Here is a 22,098-nt window from a genome sequence, read left to right as displayed (position 1 = left end):
GTTGCAGAGAGTTGGACGTGAAGCAACTTAGCACGCAAGAAGATACGATGGTTGAGACCGCACGGAGAGCCGGCCAGGGAGCCCAGCCCAGCCAGCGGCGCGGGGCCCCTCTTTCCTGTCCGCTGCCACCGCCCAGCAGATGATGGTGTGGGCCTCCCGCTCCAGGGGAGCTAACCTGCTTCTGGCTTGAGCTATGAGCACAGGAGCTGCAACCCTAGGGTGAAGGTGTTGGTGCTATGAAAGGGAGGCGGGACCCCTGTGTTCACTTAGCTCCACCACCGGCTGCCCAGCTGTCTCAGGGCGGAGGGCCGGGCAGAGAAAGCAGGAGGCAGAGGAAGCAGTAGGGAAGGACAGGCCCTCAAGGGTGGAGATCTAGAAAGAACTCCCAGCAGCATCGGGACTGGTTCACCTGGCGGAGTCAAAGTCCTGTCTTCCTTCAGTCAAACATTGCTGGCCCAGTCCAGAGAAGAGGTGGAGGTATAAATCCCAGTGGGGCATCTAGCACTCTATGTGGAGAGCACGCAGCCAGGACCCAAAGGCAGGGAGTCATACTTGAGGTGGGCCTTGAAGGTGAAGTCTTGTTTTAGTAGAAGAAGGAGTGTTCTGGTAACAGCCCAGACTAGAGTACAGAGTCTGGAAAGCAAATATCAGCCTGGAGGAAGAGACAGACTGCTTCGGGGAGGGGTCTTCTCAGTTCCCTACTGGAGATGGGCTGCCCACCAGTGGCTCAGATCAAACATCTGGGCACCATCCTTGACTCCTGTATTGGTCAGCTCAGGCTGCATAACAAAAGCCCATAAACTGGGTGCTTCGACAGCAGAACTTTCTTTTCTCACAGTTGTGGAGGTGGGAAGTCTGAGATCAAGGTGCTGGCAGCATGGTCTGTTTCTGCTGAGACATCTCTTCCTGGCAGCAACCTTCTTGCTGTGTCTTAACTTGGCAAAGCGAGCAAGAGTGAAAGAGAGCAAAAGGGGCAGGGGGCTGGGGGAGCTCTCTGGTGTCTCTTCTTATAAGGGCACTGATCCCGTCATGAGGGACCACTCTCATGACCTCATCTCAACCTGACTACCTCCCAAAGGTCCCATCTCCAAATACTATCACGATGGGGGTTAGCACTTTGACGTACGACTTTTAAAAATTAATTATTATTATTTGGCTGCATTGGGTCTTAGTCATGGCAAGCTGGCTTCTCTCTAGTTGTGGCGTATAGGCTCAGTAGTTGAGGTGTGTGGGACCTTAGTTCCAAGACCAGGGATCGAACTCACATCCTCTGTGTTGCAAGGCAGATTCTTAACCACTGGACCATCAGGGAAGTCCCAGACATGTGACTCTGAGGGCACACAATTCAGTCCATAGCAACTCCTTTCTCTCTCAGACATCCATCATAAACCTTGTCAGTTCTACCTTCCAAATACTTCCAGAACCTGCTACTTTCCACACTGTTACTGCTACTGTCTGCTCTTGCCTGGATTGTAATGGTAGCCTCGGGACTGGTCATCTGCGACTGCTTAAACCTACAGCCATGCTCCTTAGGCAGCCAGAGGGATCCTTTAAAATAATACTTCAGGTCATATTATTTCTCTGCTCTTGACCCCTCAAATTGCTCCCCACTATCTTAATAGTAAGGTCCAAACTCCTCACCAGGGACTTGAGCCCTCCACCTGCTGGCCCTCACACCCTCCTTCACTGCCCCCTTACTCACTGACCTCTAGCCACACTGCCCTCCCTGCTTCTCAACCCAGGGGCAGTGAACTTGCTCTTCCCTCTGCCTAGGAGTCTATGAGATCCCCTCTCACTCCTTCCATCCCTCTTGAGCCTCCCCTAGTGATCCAGTCTCGTAACCCCCATCACTGTATCCTCTAGCTCAGCTTTGTTTTCTTCAGCAAACCTCTCATGACATCTAATGTATCTATTTGTGCGTGTGTTTGTTGTGTGTCTCCTCCACCAGGACAGCAGCTCCAGGGGGGCGAGGACAACGTCTATTTGTTTGGTGCCCTGGACTCAGGGTTGAAAGCAGGGCCTGCTTGACCTTGCAACACATGGCTCAATAAACAGCTATGAAATGAACGGCTGAATGGTCATGACCTTGCTTTGTTAAGAGCCTCAGATCTCACGTTCTCTCCTGTGCCTCAGGAGCTTGGTACGCTGGCGGGGCTGCAGGAGGGAGTTCGGAGCTGGGAACCATGTCGCTAGATGTGCACTAGAGAGGCTGAGTTCTCCTGGGCTCACAGCCCAGTCTGATCACCCTTCTGCAGCTCCTGTCAAACCTTATGCACTCATCTTATGACCTCCATTCTGGCTGCTCCCCGCTTCTGTGCCTCCCCAGGCCCTGGGCAGAGAAGATGTGCTTCCAATCTTCACAATGTCCTGTCCTGGGTTGTATATGAAGAATATTTCTACTCAACTGCTCCCTTTCCAGAGAAGAGAGGTATTCATCACAAAGTGTCTCTCACACTTGGGGATGGGGCTGGCCTAGGAGAGGGAGAAGGGTCCGATGTCTGGACGCCTGAACAACAGCTTCTGGCAGAGGGAGGTGGTAGGACTTGAGCTTTCCTGGCTGTGGTTTTGGCTGATTTGGTGATGGTGGCAGAATCCTTAGGAGAAATGCGGAAGGGAAGCTGGGGCAAGGACGTGGCTTCCCATCTCCCTGCTCCCTTTAGCTGCAGTCACCTTCACGTGACCCATTTCTAGAAGCAAGTCCACTGAACCCTGGATTCCCTTCTGGATTTTCTCTCTCCTTTTGGCCTGTACCACACGGCTTGAGAGATCTTAGTTCCCCGACCAGGGATGGAACTCCAGCCCTTGCAGTGAAGGGGCCCAGTCCTAACCACTGGACCACCAGGGACGTTCTCCCTGGTTTTTCTCTTAAGGGACTCCAGTCGGACCCTTGAGAATTAGCGGAACACAATTATATTTTTAAAACTAAGGACTGAGAGCCAGTTTCTCCCATGTCCTTAGCTGTTAGCAAAGTTTTCCCCATGTCCCTAGCAGTTAGAAAAGTTCTCCTACCACTACTAAGAGGAGGAATGCAAGGCAAAGAAAGAAATGCTGTACAGCTTATTGATATGTTTCCTTATGAACGAGAGTCAGAACTGTGACTATACTGCTGAAGGCGTACTACATGTCCCATGATTTGTGGACGTTAATCCTCACAGCAACCCTTGTGGTATTAGTACTATTATTGTCGCCATGGAACAGATGAAGAAACTGGGGTTCAAGGCATGGTGAGCAACTTCTCCAAAATCCCTTTTGGGCAGAGCTGGGATTCAGTCCTCTGTCCCTCTCAATCTGAAGACACGCTCACCTTCTCATCTTTGCTGTATTTCAAAACTTCCTGGTCAGGAATTGACCACAGAACCCCCCCGTAGGATCATGAGAATTGTACCACTGAGGGCTGCTGTCAGGACTGGGGAATCGAGACTACATCTCATCTGCCGTGGTGTCCTGAGGACAGAGCATAACTCCCCTCTCTCTGGTGGTGGCAGAACATGGAGGCAGTCCTCTAGAATCTAGCCCGTAGCAGGAAGGCAAGCAAAATGCGTTACATGAATGAGAAGCTTTGAAATGAGATCACTGTGAGGTCACTGCCTTCTGACCAACTTCTTTCCCAAGGTATTGCCATTTTCATTTTACAGATGAAGAAACCTTAACAAACACAAGTAATCTAATTCTGGCAATCTTTTATGCAGAAGCTATTTTGGTGAGCCTTTGGGGACAAAAGGCCATATTTGATTTTTACAAACGGCTTTATGTAAACACAATAATATTTTTATGGTGCCACTGTGGCTGTAGTTTTTGGGAAAAACTGAGCTCTGGGGTTTGTCTGCCCCCAGAAAATAGGTGCCTAGGAGTTCCCCAGTATAGCTTCTTTTTCTATTTCCATATCAGACTGTTAGACAAAAAGGAATCTTTCTGCTCCACCTTAGCTGTGAAATTAGGCCAGATCTCAATGTAAGAATCACTTCCTCTGGGAAGCCTTCCCTGATCACCCCCAGCAAGGCCTGGGTCCCGGTATGACCTGTCTCCCCTACCCTTGGCAATACTACTGCCTGCTGATTCATCTGCACCTCCACACACACAGATAGACCTCCCGCCCCCACCCGGGGATATATCTCATTTCATTGGATTGCCAACAATTAGCACCATGTCTGGCACACAGCAGGTGCTTAATATATATTTGTTGAATGAAGGAAGCCTCCCCAAATCTCCTCTACTCAAGAGTTGTTATGTCACGGGGCCTGCTGGTCCAAAGGCCCTTCCTGAATGTGCTTTTCCTAGCCCCCAGACCTGCTGGTCACTCACTCCAGCCAACAACAGGAGAACGCATCAAGGTGGCTGTCCCCTCCATCCTTTCCTGTCACCAGAGGCACATGTGCCCATTGTTTGTTGGAGTCAGCAACCCATTTACCCTCTCTGCTCAGCCACTCGGAACAATAACAACAGCATCTGTTGACTGCCTACGAAAATGCCAGCACTCCTCAGTAATTATTTGTAATTCTCATAACATTTCCACAAAGGGAATATCATTTCTCCTATAGATAAGGAAACTGAAACTCAGAGAGGGCTCCACAATTTGCCAAGGTGATACAGCAAAGATGTGTTGAGTGAATGAAAGAATGAACAAACAGGAGTCTTACTGATTCTGGTGCTTTAGAACTTTTTTCTTTTGTTCCCCATAAACACTGGGAAAGCTCGATGGAGAAAAGAAGCCCACTGGTTTTGAGGATTCCTGAGCCAAGAGAGCAGTGAATAGGCAGAAGGTGACCCCAGTAGAGAACAGCTCCAAGCAACCCCGAGTTACTCAGTAACCCAAGCCCTGGTCCCCATGAACAGCCTGGCCAGGCTGGGCCAGGGCAAGCAGCACACACCAGTTCCCTTTGGCCACCCTCAAGTGCCCAGCTGACCATAGCTGGAAACTGGAGATGGAAGGTCAAAGATTGGGCAAACCACCAGGCCAGGCAGGATGGGCGCTGGTGACGGAGCTGGGGCCCCTCAGAGGCGGTCAAGGGTGGAGAGACGGGTGAGAGATGAAGCCTTCCCCCCAATTCCATCAGAATTTCCAGGGCTGGAGAAGGCAGGAGGGAGGGCCAAGAGTTCTGACAGCACTTGGTAATCCCAAAGAAAACCATAGACTGAGATTCTCCATAGTTGTTGGTGGGCCAGGAGAGCCCCCAGGTGTAGGCCTGCCAGGAGAGCCCACAGAGGGGACAGGTGGGCCAGGGGGACCCTCAGAAGGGGAGGACTGTCAGGACCCTGTTCTCTGTTAGACCAGGGGTGATACCAGCTGGTACCCACTAGTTGTGAGAATACCAGGATCCTCCTATAAAGGCTGGTGAATAGCAATTGCCCAAAGGTCTCCAAGTGTGCCTTCGAGATACTGGCCCAGCTATCCTGGGCCTCCCAAAGGGCTCCCTCTAGACCTCCCACATCAAAGGTGAACACCTGTCAGGGCTGGAGGCACCCAGGACCCAACCGTGTTATACATGTGACTAGAACCTCAGGTCACAGCCCCCAAAGCTGGCTCAGGGTTGACACTAAGTGAATATTGTGAATGAATGAATGAGCAACAGAGGAAAGGAAAAATCAGAGATTCAGAGGGATTCAGAGACTAAGAGAGACAACAGGTGGGACAGAGATGGAGGAGGCTGGAATCACGGTGGAAGCTCCCAGAAGATGCTGAGAAGACACAGACCCTACTCCTTTCTCTTTCGAATTCTGGTGCTTTTGAAAACCTCTCCTTTTAAGGGCCTATCCAGTCCTTGCCTGTGCAACGCAGGGCAACCCCCTCTTCCAAACAGGGCTCAGGAAGCAGACTGCATCTTTGGGGCAGAAGGCTGGATGTGGCAGGAAACCCCAGATGTTGAATGATCTGAGAGTTGTTATCCAAAGGCAGCTGATCAGACATCTTCTCCTCCCCCGCCCTCTTCCCCTGCCCCACCACCTGCAGACTAGCAAGAAAACAGCCATCTTGCTGACCAAGTAGTGACACAGAGCCTCGGGGCCAGGGGCCACCAAGGGCCAGAGAGGCTGCTCCATCTGCTAGAGCAGTGCTATCAGAGGCAGCTACCACCCTCCCACGCCTGCCCGGTTGGGCACCTAGAATCCAACTGTCCTGCAGAGTCCATGCTGGACAGAGGCTTAGGCCTTGAGGGGAAGTGGGGGAGGAGGTGAACTGGGGAGGTGGCAGAGGAGAAGCAAGGTTGAGCCCTACTTGGCATCAGCTCTGGGCAGTGACTGGTCCCTATGGCCTTAAGCTACAGCCCATGGGAACGGCAGCTCTTCTTTCAGGCCAGGGTCTGGGACATCTTTGCAAACTCCCACAAGCCCGAGCCCCCGCCCCCCTACCCCTGTATAACAGCCCCCTCAGAGAGGTGCGGCTAGGCTGTGGGTAGTGGAGACACAGGACTTCTCCCACCACCAGCCCTACTGGGCTTCAGGTTTTCTTCTTTGAAGCCCTTTGTGGGCTGGGTGTCAGAACCAATAACACAAAGGTCCTCCACCTGTTCAGAGGTCTCCAGGGGCCCAGCACCCACTAGACAGAGGCCACGTTTCTCTGCCTGCTGATACCCACCCCCAACCTCAGTTTCTGAGCACCCTGAACATGCCCACGGTTTCTGTTTATGTGGGTCCCTTCTTGAGATGTCTCCTCTCCTTTCTTCACTTACTCAATTTCCAGGTTGTCCTTCCAGGCTGCCTTCAGGCACCACTTGCCAGGAGGCAATTCTCCAGCCCAGTCCCCTTCCTTATCTCCACTTCTGTAGGCTCTGCAGCTTCTCCTCTGGGCTCCACAGTCTCTGTAATTCCTGGGTCACACATTTACCCCAATGGCAATTCAATTCCCTCCTAAATGTCTCTCTCCTAACTGGACAGTGGCTCCAGGAGGGAGGGCTGATCTGGCTCATCTCCAAAGCCTGGCTAACAGCTATCCCCTCGTTGTTTGTCTACCAGGACCCCAGTGGATACAAATCCTGCTTGTGTAACAAGGGGCTCTTGACTCTCAACTGAGAAGACCTTCCTACCACCTATCTTCCTGTCTTTCAGGCTGCTGGGGGCAGCCCAGAACCTCTCATATCACACTGGGTGTTCAAGGAACCCAGGTTTCAGTGGGCCCCTGCCCAGCCTGTTCCCAGGTTCAGCTTTCTGTCCTAGAAGTGTGGTGGGGTGTAAATGCGAGGAGGCTTGGGAGTGGGGTAAGGAACTCAACTGTCGAGACTCAGACCTCCCTGGCCGCGTTAATCATCAGTACCTACAGAGCCGGTTCTTTATCTCCGATCTCCACTGGTTTTTCAGTTGGGGAAAAGATTGAGTAACACTTCAACTCTCTCTTGTATCAACCCTGGAGGGGTCCGGTGGGAGAAGCCTGAGCCCATCAAGGTCGATTATTCTTTGGGAAACACTCTCTAAACTAACATCATGTTTGAGGGGGCGGGTGCCCTCCCTTCTTTCTCCCTCCACCACCACCGGTCCCGCAGCTGTGCTGGAGCAGGGCAGGACACGGGGAGCCTTTCCAGGGTTATTTCCAAGGATCTGTCCCAACAGGAACGGCATCAGGGTCAGCTGGGCCAAAGGAAAGAGGACCTGGGGCTACGAACGCCCCGTCCTCTCCCACTCCTCGCCCCGCCTCACGTCTGGGGCCCAGGCCCTCGCCTTTCCCGCGACACCCTGCTTCCTGGAACTGGAATGGGTAACTTGAGCGCGGTTAAGACGGCCCTGGCAAGCCTCCTCGTGGTGGGCGGGGCCTGGCTCGCCCCGCCCGCCCCTGGACTGTCTGCTCGCGCCACGCGCCTGGAGCCACAACCGAGTTGGAGACTCACAGCCTCTGTCCCATGGCCTGGTCTCCCCGCCACTCCGCGGGCCGGCGACTGCAGCTGCCCCTGCTGTGCCTCCTCCTCCAGGGCGCCACCGCCATCCTCTTTGCGGTCTTTGTCCGCTACAACCGTGAAACCGACGCTGCCCTCTGGCACTGGGGCAACCACAGTAACGCGGACAATGAATTTTACTTTCGCTACCCAAGTGAGTGCGGGTGAGGGCGCGCGGGGAGCTAAGACCCTAAGTTTCCCTGGTGTCTTGGCAGGGAGTCCAGCTCTACCCCTAGGTGGGCTACCCTCTTGCTTTGAGATGAAGGTGCCCCAGATTTATAATTATATGCTTTCACTAGTGTCTGCCACGTTCCAGGTATTATGCCAAGGGCGGCACATGCATTTTCTCCTTTAGTCAGTGAAGTAGACAAAGATGGGGAAACTGAGCTAAAAGAGAGGTTAGTTGGCTGGTTCAGGGTCCTGCTGTTAGAGTGAGTGAGCTGGGATTTGAACCCAAACCTGAAGCTCCAGCTTTACCTACTGTCTTGTTGGCCTAGCTGGGCTTTGCCTAGAGACTTTGTCTTTCTCAGGCCTCCACCCTGAACACAAGGAGAAAAAGAAATCCTCTGGGCAGGGGAGGTAGGGGGTGGGGTGGGGGAGACAGTGATGCAGGTAATAGCTGTGAAGGCAGCCAAGGCCAGTGGGCTCAGACATTTCTTCCCCAGTCCCCCAAAGCTGATTCTTCCAGAGTCAGAGAAAAAATGATGTAAGGAGCCACCAGCCAATCACAGAGTAGCCGCCCCACAGCCCTGAGGAGGAGGCAAGGCAGGGTCATTAACCCATTTCACAGAGAAGGAAGCTGAGGCTCAAAGGGGCTGTGATTTATTCAGGATCACCTAGTATGTGAGTGACAGAGCTGGAACTAGGACTTGGTCATCCTAAGCTCTTCGGAAAAGGCAATGGCAACCCACTCCAGTACTCTCGCCTGGAAAATCCCATGGACCATGGACGGAGGAGCCTGGTAGGCTGCAGTCCATGGGGTCGCTAAGAGTCAGACACGACTGAGCGACTTCACTTTCACTTTTCACTTTCATGCATTGGAGAAGGAAATGGCAACCCACTCCAGTGTTCTTGCCTGGAGAATCCCAGGGACGGGGGAGCCTGGTGGGCTGCCCGTTTATGGGGTCGCAGAGTCGGACACGACTGAAGTGACTTAGCAGCAGCAGCAGCATCCTAAGCTCTTAGGCACCGCAGCTCACCTGCCTGCTGACAAGGCCCAGGAAGGAGAAGTTTAAGCCCCCGCTTCATGTTGAGGACAGAGCCTCTCCCTCAAGGTTGGGGGACCAGCCTTGTGACTCAGCTAGGACCAGGGGCACCAAATCTCCCAGGGTTTGTTACAAATGTTTGAGCAGGTCTCTAAGCCTCAGTTTTCCCCATCTGAGCAATGAGAAGAAAGGTGCCTCCATTTGAAAGATATACATTCAAACAAGGCCCAGAATGTGGGTGTCTCCTTTAAAACCCCAGCTTTTATTACCTTACTTTCTGTGTGCAGAGCTGGTGGCAGCTGTCCTCACCTGACTCTCTTCCAGCCCCAACCCCAACACCATGAAGCTCACAGTGCTGAGAACTGAGAGGGTGAAGCAGAGGCTTGATTTTGTTCAGTCGCTCCATCGTGTCCAACTGTTTATGACCCCATGGAATGCAGCACGCCAGGCTCCCCTGTCCTTCACCATCTCCCGGAGTTTGCTCAAATTCATGTCCTTTGAGTCGGTGATGCCATCTAACCATCTCATCCTCTGTCGGCCCCTTTTCCTGCTGCCCTCAGTTTTTCCCAGCATCAGGGTGTTTTCCAGTGAGTTAGCTCTTTGCATCAGGTGGCCAAAGTATTGGTGGAGGCTTGGTCCTAGGCAGAGGGGGCTACAGCTCCTCCTTTCCCACATTTCACCCCAATTTTGGCTGCATGAGTGAGCCATGGATGCTGAAATCAAAGCTACAGAGCTGGGATGGGAGGCTCTTGGGGTCATGCATTTGTCCAGAGAGATGGGGAGTTGGAGGGAGAACAGTCCATGGACTGAGAGTTGTAAGCTCTTGCTCTAGAGTCTGACCTGGCTGCCTGTCATGACCCCCTATTTGCTTCTCCCATGGGCCTCAATCAAGGCCTCCAAGCCCTGCTTGCTTCAAAGGCCTCCCTGACCTTCCTTGCCCCTCCGTTGCATGATAAACTCTCCTGAATGCACAGCTTTCTGTCCCTGGATTGCAGTAGGAGGAACAGCAGTGGGAATCCTACCTCTTTCTGCACAAGGTTTTTGTCCCTGTGGACTTGGGACCCTGGGGATGGGTTGGAAAGGAGGGAGGTGTGAGGTCCCTGGAGCCTGGGGCTTTGATGCGCCGAGTCTTCACCGTCCCTGTGTCCAGGAGAAGTGGTCAGGGCCAGAGGGTGGTGTGGCCACTGCCCTTTGATTTGGGAGATGAAAGGGAGTTTTGCCGCTGTTGTTAGGCAGTGGGACTAGCCAACGCCAAGGGCATGGCTGCTCTGAGTGTCTGCCTGTTATCTCTACAGGAAGGGCCTTCAGAGCCCAGCTGGTTCACTCCTCTCCGGGTTGGAGAGAGAACCAGAGAGGTAATGCCACTGCGCAAGATGACACAGCAAGTCAGCCCACCTAGAACCCGGCCTCTTGACTCCCCATCTTCAGCATTTCCCCCACATTACAAACCTCTTATTCCATGAGATAAGTCATGGAAAATAAGAGGGGGAAAAGACTAGGGGGCAAGTCTAAGTGTGCAGGGGACTCAGAAGCAAAGACGAGAAAGGGTTCTAAGAAAAAATATGGACAGGTTCTTTTTTGTCTGTCTCTGAGACCTTACTTGCAAGAAGAGGGATTTAGGACAGATGGAAACAGGATCTTCCTGAGGTGGGGGTAGCAGTGTGTGTGACTGGGACCAGAGTGGTTTGTAACTCTTCTAGGAGAATACAGCCTGATCTGCCCTCTTAAAGGCAGGTGGAGGTAGAGTGGTGGGGAGAGATGGCCTCCCCAGCTCACCACTCCCTTTTTCCTGCTACTCATATTTTATATCCCCTCTTTACAGACAAGGAAACTGAGGCTTAGAGAGGTTAAGTGACTTGTCCAAGGTCACACAGTGAGAAGTGTAGGGATGTGTGTGTGTGTCTGTGTGTGTGTGTGTGTGTGTGCATGCGTGTGTTGGAATTTAAAGCCAGCTCTGAGATGCTAAAGCCCCAGCTGTCACTGTTCCCTTGTCCTACAGTCTGACCTTGTTCAGGAATCATCTGGTGGGGTTGGGGAGAGGCAGTAAGGGAAGGAGGGAGGGTAATAGGTGGCCCTGGAGGGCTTTTATCTTCTCTCCAGCCAAAGGTGCATGAGTTTGGAGGCGTTGGGGATGTGATGGGAAACAGGCTCCATGCTGCTTGACCCAGGGATCCCCTGAAGGGAATGTTGAGGGGTCATCATATCTATCCCCCTGCCTCCAGCTGGAATACCCCCTTACCCTCCACAGCCCACAGAGAATGTCTGTGTGGAACATTCCACGGAATGGAACGAATAAAGGAGATTTCTTGGTGTTTAGATTCCAGGTGAAAAGCCACTGGATTGAGTTTTGATTCCAAACAACCCCCAGGTGGGAGATGTAAATGTTATTGCTATTTAAGACAAGTTCTGGAGCGGTTTGGGCACAGAGCCCTGTGACCCAGCCCCGTTTGTTGTCTTGCTGTCCTTGGGCAAAAGAACAGACATGGCTTCCCCTTTACTGTTTGCACAAGGAGAAAGCAAGTCAGATGGGGAGGCTGAAAGAGCTAAGGCTGCATACTGAGATCTAAACAACACCTCTCCTTTTCTGTTGGGTTTTAAGATCTGAAAGGGAAGAGCGATCTGGGCGACTTGAGGAGTGGGCAGGGCTGGAGAAGGGGCACAGTGGTGGGGACATCTAATGAGGCCACTGGACCTTCACCCCCTTGGCCCGGGGGCTGCGTGTACCCAGCCCTCTGCAGGGGCTTGCAAACTCCTTTCCTATCAGCCCACACTCAGCACACACACACAAATTTGCTTCTCTCCAAGTTATTGATTGCATTCTGAAGTTCAGTAGTACATATTTGGCTTGTTGATGGTTCTTATTTGTTTGGCCGTGCTGGGTCTTAGATGTGGCCCTCGGGGTCTTTAGTAGCCGCACGTGGGATCTAGTTCCCCAACCAGGGATTGAACCCAGGCCCTCTGCATTGGGAGCAGAGAGTCTTAGCCACTGGACCATCAGGGAAATCCCTTGTTGTTGCTTCTTTACCTTTAAACAAAAAAGGTGATTGTGATTTTTTTTCTTTGTGATCTGCCTCTTTCTACTTGAATTCATTTACAACAAAAACATGTGAATTTCAGTTATAAGAAAAGCAGAGAAGAACACAAATAATGAACACTGTGAAGGCCTATAGCTGATATAGCTGAAATTCCCATGTAGCTTTGGGCTATAGGCAGCCAAGAAAAAGGGGAAATATGGACAGTTACATGTTCTCATCAGAATAAAGGAAGCCTCACATACGTGATTCTTTGATTCCTTTGATGTCTGTCTTCCAGCAATAGCTACATTTCCAGAGTCTGATGCCTGACTGCTTAGGTTTTTTTGTTTATTTATTTTTAGTTCTATGACTTCTTAGTAAACATCTAACACATGAGTGAAGGAAAGCAGATCAGTTCCTTGTTCCTTAGGGGAGATGACATTTCCTAGGACTAAGTTCCAGGAGAAATTTCCCACCTGGAGCTATGAAAGGAGAGTTTAAGGTCATGGTTGGTCGACCCTGTTTCTCAATAAGTTATTTACAACAGATGCAATAATGCACTCAAATGTTCCTCTAGTGTTTCTCAATTAAAGCGGAGGATAGCACAGCATTACTGATACATAGACCCAAGACAAAGGAAACAGGACGAGATGTACTGGCCGAACATCACCTGAGGTTGTGTTTCTAGCCCTGTTTATGAGTAGATGGTGGGAAGGGTACAGAACAAAATAATACAAAGCAAATTGTATGTATCTCATTTTCAATATGGCTGCTTATTATTTTAGATTTTTGTACACAGACTGGAAAGCAAACAGAAAAGACCCCAAGTGTCCCTCCCCAGAAACCCCACTGACACTTAAAAAATTCAAGTGATTCATCTATAAAATTAAGATATCCAAAATATAGAAAGAAGCAAACTGTAGGGTAAAATCTTTCCCATAAATCTTCTTTTTCATAAGTGGCCATATTGCAAATCTCCAGGGGGCGTTATTTGCACCAGAATTATATGGCTCAGCAGCCCTCCCCCTGCCTTCAATTCCTTTTTTCCCTGAGATAACCTCTTAACAAAGTTATTAAAGTTATTTTATACAGTTCTACAAAGTTAACAGTTATTTTATCAATTAATTTGTAAAATGTAAAACCCTAAAAGTGGAGAGGCATAGATTCTGAAGCATGAGGAATGGAGGTTAGACATCAAGATGAACTTCCAGCACAAAGGCCAGAACGGGAAGAGAATTTCCATCATGGAGGGCAGGGGCTGCTGCAGGAAACCACACAGGAAAAGTGGGGCTTTTCCCCGGTCGTAATGATCCAGGGATTGGGCAGTTGAGTTGGGTAGAGAAGAGAGCAGAAGGCTCTACTCTCTTGCTCTGACCTGGGGACAACAGGGATGGTGGGGGTCCCACTGCTCCAAGCTGGGCAGCTCTGCACCGGTGAGCCAGGCTGGGAGGCCGGGCCATGCCTTGGGGAATTTTATAGGCTTGGCTCTAGCCTCAAGGCGGCTCTGGCTGGTGAGAGCTGGGGGGTGCAGCAGGATTGCTGACTGGTCCATGGGTGGTGGCCTGAGTAGTCCCAAATGCCCCCCCGCAGGCTTCCAGGATGTGCATGCCATGATCTTCGTGGGTTTCGGCTTCCTTATGGTCTTCCTGCAGCGCTACGGCTTCGGCAGCGTGGGCTTCACCTTCCTCCTGGCCGCCTTTGCCCTGCAGTGGTCCACGCTCATCCAGGGCTTCTTCCACTCCTTCCGTGGTGGCTACATCCTTGTAGGCATGGAGAGGTGGGCAGCAGTGGCCTCCCTGGCTCCCCTAGGTCTACCTGGGAGGCCCCTGCCCAAGGGACCCAGCTCAAGCCTGGTCTTTCAAATCTGCTCCCTGACCTAGGTTTTTGACCCGTCAGTCAATTTCTTTTAGGTACCCTGCCTGTTCTTGTTGTCTGATCTCTTCTCCCATCCTTGACCCACACCTCCCTTTAGGCCCCTTATTACTCATGAACTGTTGGGAGGATAGACAGCATCATGGAAAAGGGCAGTGCTCGCTGTTGATTCAAAATCTGGTTCTTCCACTTGTCCTGGGCTTTGTTTGCCAAACCCCAGAATCTCCACAAAAAAGGGAGGTGATCCTGTCCCACCTCCCAGGGAAGAATTTAGCCTGGTGCATTCATTGCTCCCTCCCCATCCCCCTGGGCTGCCCTTGTTTCCAGCCCCCCCTCACCCTCTCCATCCGAACCCCCCAGCATGATCAATGCTGACTTCTGTGCTGGGGCCGTGCTTATCTCCTTTGGGGCCGTACTGGGCAAGACTGGGCCGGTTCAGCTGCTGCTCATGGCCCTGCTGGAGGTGGTGCTGTTTGGCCTCAACGAGTTTGTCCTGCTTAGCCTCCTGGAGGTGAGTTTGGATGGGGATGGGGTGCGGAGTGGGCATGGTCAGGCCCTGAGCAGGGAAGGCATAGGGCAGGAGTGGGGCAAGGGGCTGCCCCTCCACCTCAGCCCCACCTCCCCAGGTGAAGGACGCAGGAGGCTCCATGACTATCCACACTTTTGGTGCTTACTTCGGGCTGATCCTCTCCCGGGTCCTCTATAGGCCCCAACTGGAGAAGAGCAAGCATCGCCAGGGCTCTGTCTACCATTCGGACCTCTTTGCCATGATTGGTGAGGCCTCCCGAGGTGTGGGTGAGGGGCCAGTTCATATCCAGGCCTGGTCTCGGGGTGCTACCTATAAGTCTTGGGGTTCTGGCAGGGAACTCCCTTCCAACTCGGACTCTTCCATCAGAGCCTGGGGACTCTTGCTTATCATTTTTGGTAGTTTTATGACAGGTTCTTAGACCTCAGAGCTCATGGGTCTCAGGGCTCCATCCCAGAAAATGTTCATGAAGGTGTTAGTCACTCAGTCTTGTCCAACTCTTTGTGACCCTGTGGACTGTAGCCCGCCAGGCTCCTTTGTCCATGGGATTCTTCAGGCAAGAATACTAGAGTGGGTTGCCCTACCCTCTTCCAGGGGATCTTCCTGACCCAGGGATCGAACCCAGGTCTCCTGCATTGCAGGCGGATTCTTTACTGTCTGAGTCACCAGGGAAGCCCAAGATCCATCCCAGGGGCCTTTCTAAATCCAAGTCTGATGGTATCTATCTCTGTTTAAAGGCCTTCAGGGCCCCCCTACCCACAGTTAAATACCGGACTCCTCAGTCAGGCATACTGGCCCGTGCAATAATTTGCTCCCCTTCCCCTCCCCACTCCCTACCTCTTTCTCCCCCTCTCTCTCCAGCCAGACTCAGCTTCTCCCCATGTGTAACCTCTAGGCCTGTTCCCTTGGTGCTGCCTCCCACCTCCTGAGGACACTTCCTCCCAGGAGATTTCCTGGAAGCCCCAGCACTCTCAGGAGAGAAGGAGAGGTCACAGGTCACCCCTGGGAGGAGTAGGGTCTGGCCTGCAAGCACCTCATCACCACCTACTTCTTCTAAGCCTGCACCTCTGCTCCTGTCCATTCACTGATGAGTCAGGAAAGGAAATTGATATTTTACCTTTTTGGAGATAGTACTGAGTAGTTACTGAAGTGCCCATTCTTACATAAAGAAGAGACTAGCCTTGTGTTTCTTGCTCACATCTGGGTGTGTTGTGAAACAGAGCTTATGGAACCCTAGGTCAGGGGAGGCCTCCTTGCCCTTTGATAAGTTTGGTTTGAAGTCCAGAGGCCTCCCGGAGATTTCTGTGCTTTCCTGGGAGGCTTACATTCTCGTATTTCCTCTGCCTCCCAGCTCCTGCTGGACAGGAAAATGGGTCTCTTCCTTGATTCCTCCCAAAACTCTTCTCAGAACATACATGTGTATGTGTGGTAGATTTTACTGCAGACTATGGAGGTGCAGAAGCTACATCACAACCCAAGGACCACTCAGAACTAAGGGACACTCCCTCAAGCCTCTCTGCCACGCTGGCCCTCCCCACAGGGCCCCCAGCCCCCCTCCTCCCTTGCCCCCACCTTAGTCCCTCAAGCCTCTCTGCCACGCTGGCCCTCCCCACAGGGCCCCCAGCCCCCCTCCTCCCTTGCCCCCCACCTCTCCCTCCAGGACTGACCTGGGAACCTCACAGGGCAGCAAGGCCTATGGAGCTCCCAGTTCCTGCCCGAGACGCCCAGGCCCAGCCCGTCAGTGTTCGGGCCAGGGCCCACCCTCTCCAGGTGGCAGTTGAGGTTATAAAACAAATGATTTTCCTGTTATGGATATCAAGTACCAGATTCGTGCCTGACATGTGGTGCCCTTTGCCTTTTTTTCCTTTCCTTTTCTGATACTTAAAAAAACTCAACCCCTCCCCACCCCCCATGGTTTTCAATCAAGTAACTAACACCCTCTCATGCCAGTACCCTTCAGTGGTACCAGTTGTTAGACATTTAGTACCAGCTAGGCCATGGAAGACACTTGAGAGTCCCTTGGACAACAAGGAGACCAAACTAGTCAATCCTAAAGGAAATCAACCCTGAATATTCATTGGAAGGACTGAAGCTGAAGCTGCAATGCTTTGGCCACCTGATGTGAAGAACTGACTCATTGGAAAAGACCCTGATGTTGGGAAAGATTGAAGGTGGGAAGAGAAGGGGACGACAGAGGATGAGATAGTTGGATGGCATCATCGACTCAATGGACATGAGTTTGAGCAAGCTTCGGGAGATGGTGAAGGACAGGGAAGCCTGGTGTGCTGCAGTCCATGGGGTCGCAAAGAGTCGGACCCAACTGAGCTACTGAACAACAACGAGGCCATGGTTGGATTTCCGTGGTGGCTCAGCTGGTAAAGAATCCAGCTGCAATGCAGGAGACCTGTGTTTGATGGCTGGAAGATCTCCTGGAGAAAGGAATAGCTATCCACTCTAGTACTCTTGCCTGAAGAATCCCTTGGACAGAGGAGCCTGGCGGGCTACAGTCCACGTGGTCGCAGAGTCGGACATGACTGAGCGACTGACACTAAAGTAACAAGCTGTGGTTAGGTACTTGGTATGCATCATCTCATTTAGTCCTCACTTCCTGAGGTATGCGTCACTATCCCCATTTTACAGATGAGGAAACTGAGGATGATGAGAGTAGGTGACTTGACTGCAGTTACACAACTTGTACCTTGCGAGGGAGTCACTTACTTCCTCTCATTCCGCCTTTCTGCCCACCGTTTAGGGACCATCTTCCTGTGGATCTTCTGGCCTAGTTTCAACTCTGCACCCACTGCCCTGGGGGACGGGCAGCATCGGACCGCTCTCAACACATACTACTCCTTGACCGCCAGCACCCTCAGCACCTTCGCCTTGTCAGCCCTTGTTGGGGGGGATGGGCGGCTGGACATGGTATGGGGAAGAGGCGTGGGGAGAGGCAGAGGGGTGGGCCAGGGAGAGGTCTGAAACCCTGCAAGGTTGATCCTCCAGGGGGACAGGTAAGGGCAGAGGCTCAGGGGACTGCAGATGCACTGGAGGCGTTGGGGCCAGAGCAGGCGGTGAGGCTAGGACGGCGTGTGAGGTCGAGGATTAGACGGTGGAGAAGCAGCAGGTGGCACTGGTGGGCGGGCTTGGGGTGGGTGTGGCTGTGACGATCAGAAAGGGCCTCCAGAGCCTTGCTCTTCTGTGCTCCCTTAGGTCCACGTGCAGAACGCAGCGCTGGCCGGAGGGGTTGTAGTGGGGACATCAGCTGAAATGATGCTGACACCCTTTGGGGCTCTGGCGGCTGGCTTCCTGGCTGGGGCCATCTCCACACTGGGGTACAAGTTCGTCACGGTACATAAGCCCCTGGGCCCTGAGCAGGGCAGGGCGTCTTCACACCCTTCCTCCTCTCCAGCAGGCCTGGCTGAGGGGGACACACGAGACTCATGATTGGTGTCCTGTCTCCAGCCCATCCTTGAGTCCAAACTCAAAGTCCAAGACACATGTGGTGTGCACAACCTCCATGGGATGCCGGGGGTCCTGGGAGCCCTCCTGGGTGGCCTTGTGGCTGGGCTGGCCACCCGTGAAGCTTATGGAGATGGGTGAGTTCTCCCCACCCTCACCCCACCCCCAATCCAATGGAATCATTATCCCCCTGAACTAACTCCCTCAGTCTGTTCCTCCTTTTGTGGGCCACAACCACCTCCTCTGGTCCAACCTGCTTCTTTCCCTCCTCCCCCGCTCCTGCTCCTGACCAAAAAAAAGCTGTCTATTCTCTCTCATTCATTCATCCATACCCTGGAAGCTGAAGAAACTGGGGTGAACAAGCCTGGGGACTGCCTTCTTGGTCCTCGGTCGAGTGCAGCAGAAGGTCGTTGAATAAATGATTTCAACAGTGTCATTATTAAAGGGTCAAGGGAGAGACACTGACCCTTAGGATAGATTTTTGCACATCAGGGCTCAGGGGAGATGGGAAGCAAAAGTGACCCTCAAACTGAGCCTTGAAAGGTATGAGGGTGTTGCTGGCACACTGGGGAAGGGAGGGTGTTCCCCTCCAATGGGCTCAGTTGGAGCAAAGGCCTGGAGGTGATTCAGCCTGGCAGGCTCCCCAGGGCCCTTTCGGCTGCTGCAGAAAGCGGGGCAGGGCACTGATGCGCTGACCAGCCCTGGCTTCGTGCTCCATCTGTCTCCCCACACCCTCCTCTCCCTGCAGCCTGGAGAGTGTGTTTCCACTCATAGCCGAGGGCCAGCGCAGTGCCACGTCTCAGGCCATGCACCAGCTCTTCGGGCTGTTTGTCACACTGACATTTGCCTCTGTGGGTGGGGGCCTTGGAGGTGAGTGACCTTGGCTGGGGTCGGGAGTTGGCAGGAGGAGCCCCAGGGAGAGCAGAAGACGGCGGCGGCGGCTGGGCGGGGCGGGGGTGGTGGGGGGTGGGGTTCTCTGGAGGAAGGGCCATTGGATCGATCCCATTCCCCTGACATTCGTTTACTCTATTGAACACCTACATCGTGCCAGGAGCAGCGTGGGGTTATGGTGTTCAGGGGTAACTTCCTCCAGGTAAGGAGGACCAAGCAGGTACTTTCTCCCTTCTGGTCGCAAAGGAAGGTGGGAAGCCTGCTGACCAATCCCTCTCCTCTGCGGCTTGGCGCGCTGCTCCCTCTTCCCACTAGAGGGCAGCCCAGCCTCAGGCTGAGGCCTGTGGCACCATCTCTCTGGAGCTGGGGCTAGGGCTGGGGTAGGGGCCGGGAAGGAAGAGGCCTGGCTGGCTCATCAACAGACTGGGGCACAAAAACCTTCCACAGAGGCAGCCTGCTCACTGATGCCAGGCCAGGCAGTCCCTCCTGATGTCTGGCCTTCAAAATTAAACGTATGCTTCAGTATCCCCATCTTCCTGCTCTCAGATCCCCAACTTCCTGATCTCAAGATTCCTTGAGATCTTATTCTTAAATAAGAGTTCATTCATTCATTTAATTACTTATTTACCCAAGAAACACTTCCTGCATCCCTCTTGGAGAGGAGCCCACAGAAAGCTTATGAGCTGTGGCTCATGACAGACACTATTTGATCTGTTCCCTCCGTGCACACTTTAGTATGTTACTTCTCTGAACCTTGGTCCCCTTTTCTGTAATACAGGGATCCTATTCACCTTGCAGGGTTGCTGTGATTACTCAGGGAGGCAGTGCTTTGTCACGCATTTTGCACAGGGCCTAGCAGAAGTGGCGCTTGATAAACACTGCTGTGATTTGCCTGTGCCAGGCATCCCATTGACCTCATGACTCCCAGCTCCTCTGTGTCCTGTGGTACTGGGTAGCAACCTCCCCTATGGGGGCAGCAAAAAGCCTCACACACTGTCCCCTACTGCCACCAGGGCTCCTGCTGAGGCTGCCCATCCTGGACTCCCCGCCAGACTCCCAGTGCTACGAGGACCAGATTTACTGGGAGGTGAGATGTGCCCACCCCTCAGGCCCTTAGGGCCCTCTCACCCTCAAACATCCCCTTTCCTGCCTCGCCTCCTCTGGTCCAACCGCCTCTTTCCCTCCTCCCCCGCTCCTGCTCCTCTGGGGTTCACCCTTCAGCTGTGGTCTCCGTCCTCTAGAGCTGACCCTTCACCTGCTCCTCCGTCCCTGCCCTCCAGGTGCCTGGAGAACATGAGCATTTAGCCCAGGGATCAGAGGAGACAGAGACTCAGGCCTAACTTGCTTCCAGCCCTTGGAAGGATGCTCTCCTTTTAGAAGAGGATGACAGTCTACTGTGGGGAAGCTCCTCATTATTAGCTCCCATCACTGCTGCTGCAGGAAAGAAGACAGGAGCTCCTTTCCATAGGGAGCCTTGGGGGAGGGGTGGTGGAAGGCTGGGGAGATGGTGGAGCCAGGTGGCTATAACTGGTCATGGTGAGGAGAGAGCCTCACACACCCCCACCCCACCACCCCACGCCCTGCAAGTGAGGCACTCGAGGGACTGCTGATTCACTGGACCAGCATCACTCAGTTACTGTGAAGCCTGAGCCAGGGCCTGGCTCTCTGAGGGTGATAAATACCATGGTCACCAAGGACTCTGACTCCTTTATTTTTGTGCATTGAGAATTTGGGGAGTTTCTCGAACCATCTAACTCACAATATTAGAACCTCAGGTGAAAAAAGACCTGACTGGTGACAACATCCTGCCTCCTTGAGACTAAGGAACTCCCCCTAGGATGCTGTCTTCTATGAGGGCAATGCCCAGACTGCACTTTCTTGCTTCCAGAGACAGGGAGCTCATTCCCCTCCAGCAAGTGTGTGTTTGTTACAAGACAGCTCAGTCTGCTAGAGAGCTCTTCCTATTCTAGAATGAATGCCACTCTTACCCTCAACTTGGGTGACCTCTGAACAGAGTAGGAAGAGAGCCCTGGGAGGCTTAAGAGTAGCATAAGGAATTCTTTTGCCACTAACTCCTCAGAAGCTGGAAGCAGCCAGCCTCCAGGCACCAATTTAGGTCCCTGTCCGGAGTCTGAGGAGTGGGGACTAGGAAGGGCAATTCAGAGTTGCTGTAGGGAATGGGGAAGGCAGGCCCAGGGCTTCCGTCGGCCTGATACCATCGGACCACCAGAGGGCGCTCCAGTCCCAGCAGAGGATGATGGGGCCTTCATGCTCCAGCATCCTCTACCAAGAATGGAAGTCCTTCCTGCAGCCTAATGGCCTTCCTGCCTGCTTCAGCTCTGGTCCTCACTATTGCTGCCACAAGACTTTTCTGAGCGCCCACTCCCCATCACATGTCAGGTGGTGCTAGGGCTTCCAGATCTTTCATTTGACTAGGAATCCATCCTTCCAGAAGACCAGAGCTCTATTCCCAAACCTGAAGTGCTGGGAGCCCCTCTGCCCTCTCCTGCCGCTCCCCAGGCTTCTGACAGGAGTGAACAAGACTACAGACCTCTTCCTCTGGACTAAACCCCAGGAGGGATTTCTGGGGCCTAGTCCTAGGAAATGGCAACCCACTCCAGTATTCTTGCCTGGAGAATCCCAGGGACAGAGGAACCTAGTGGGCTGCTATCTATGGGGGGTCGCACAGAGTCGGACACGACTGAGGCGACTTAGCAGCAGTAGCAGCAGTCCTGGGATAGGGGCAAAAGGTGTTCCCACGAGGCTCCATCCTCACTGTAGTTAAAGGGACTGAGCTGGGCTAGAGAAAGAGGACAGCACAGAGCTGAGGAACAAGGAGGGCTGTTGAGGGACAAGTGCTCCATGGGACCACCCCCCTCTTTGTGGCTCAAACAGACTTGGTGTATCCCTCCCCTTGAGTTCCCCTCCTTCCTCCACAGCCTCCCCTGCCCCGTTGCTGGCTGGGATCAGTATGTTGGAGGGAGATCCTTGTGCTGAGGCAGAAGGATGACTGCTGAGATTGGAGAAAGGTATCCTGTCCTGTGAGCCCCAGGAGGGTGGGAGTCTGGACAAGCAGAGGCCCATCCCCCATTCCATCCTGCAGAGCCTTCGCTCTAGCCCTGGAAAGATCCAGGTACAGTCAGCTCACCTGTTCTGCCCCCAAGCTCCCCGAGCAGTCCTCTGAGATCTGAAAGACTTATAGGAAAGGAGAGAGTTGAGGATAAGACCCTCCCTGCCCTTGCTTGGTCTGGGTGGGTAAAGCTCTGATTTATGAGTAT

General features: G+C 53.0%; 1 protein-coding gene across 3 annotated transcripts; it reads left to right on the top strand.

The window, feature by feature from the left end:
- Nucleotides 1-7,791: 7,791 nt before the first annotated feature.
- On the top strand, nt 7,792-20,517 carry RHBG (Rh family B glycoprotein). 3 transcript variants are annotated; one of them, NM_001434756.1, is made up of 10 exons: nt 7,792-8,013; nt 13,669-13,855; nt 14,311-14,461; nt 14,577-14,724; nt 17,229-17,395; nt 17,681-17,818; nt 17,933-18,066; nt 18,678-18,799; nt 19,834-19,907; nt 20,101-20,517. In NM_001434756.1, exons 1-10 carry the CDS (start codon nt 7,827-7,829, stop codon nt 20,158-20,160), a joined length of 1,368 nt encoding a protein of 455 aa, NP_001421685.1. In that variant the 5' UTR covers nt 7,792-7,826; the 3' UTR covers nt 20,161-20,517. The 3 variants fall into 3 exon arrangements, with proteins under 3 accessions (NP_001421685.1, NP_001421686.1, XP_059737836.1); XM_059881853.1 differs by lacking the exon at nt 7,792-8,013 and adding an exon at nt 10,018-10,101; NM_001434757.1 differs by lacking the exon at nt 17,681-17,818.
- Nucleotides 20,518-22,098: the final 1,581 nt, after the last annotated feature.

The sequence above is a fragment of the Bos taurus genome, chromosome 3, assembly GCF_002263795.3.
Source record: "Bos taurus isolate L1 Dominette 01449 registration number 42190680 breed Hereford chromosome 3, ARS-UCD2.0, whole genome shotgun sequence".
Classification (NCBI taxonomy): Eukaryota; Metazoa; Chordata; class Mammalia; order Artiodactyla; family Bovidae; genus Bos; species Bos taurus.
Note: the sequence above shows the minus strand (reverse complement) of the source record. Positions and strands in the feature narration are given on the sequence as shown.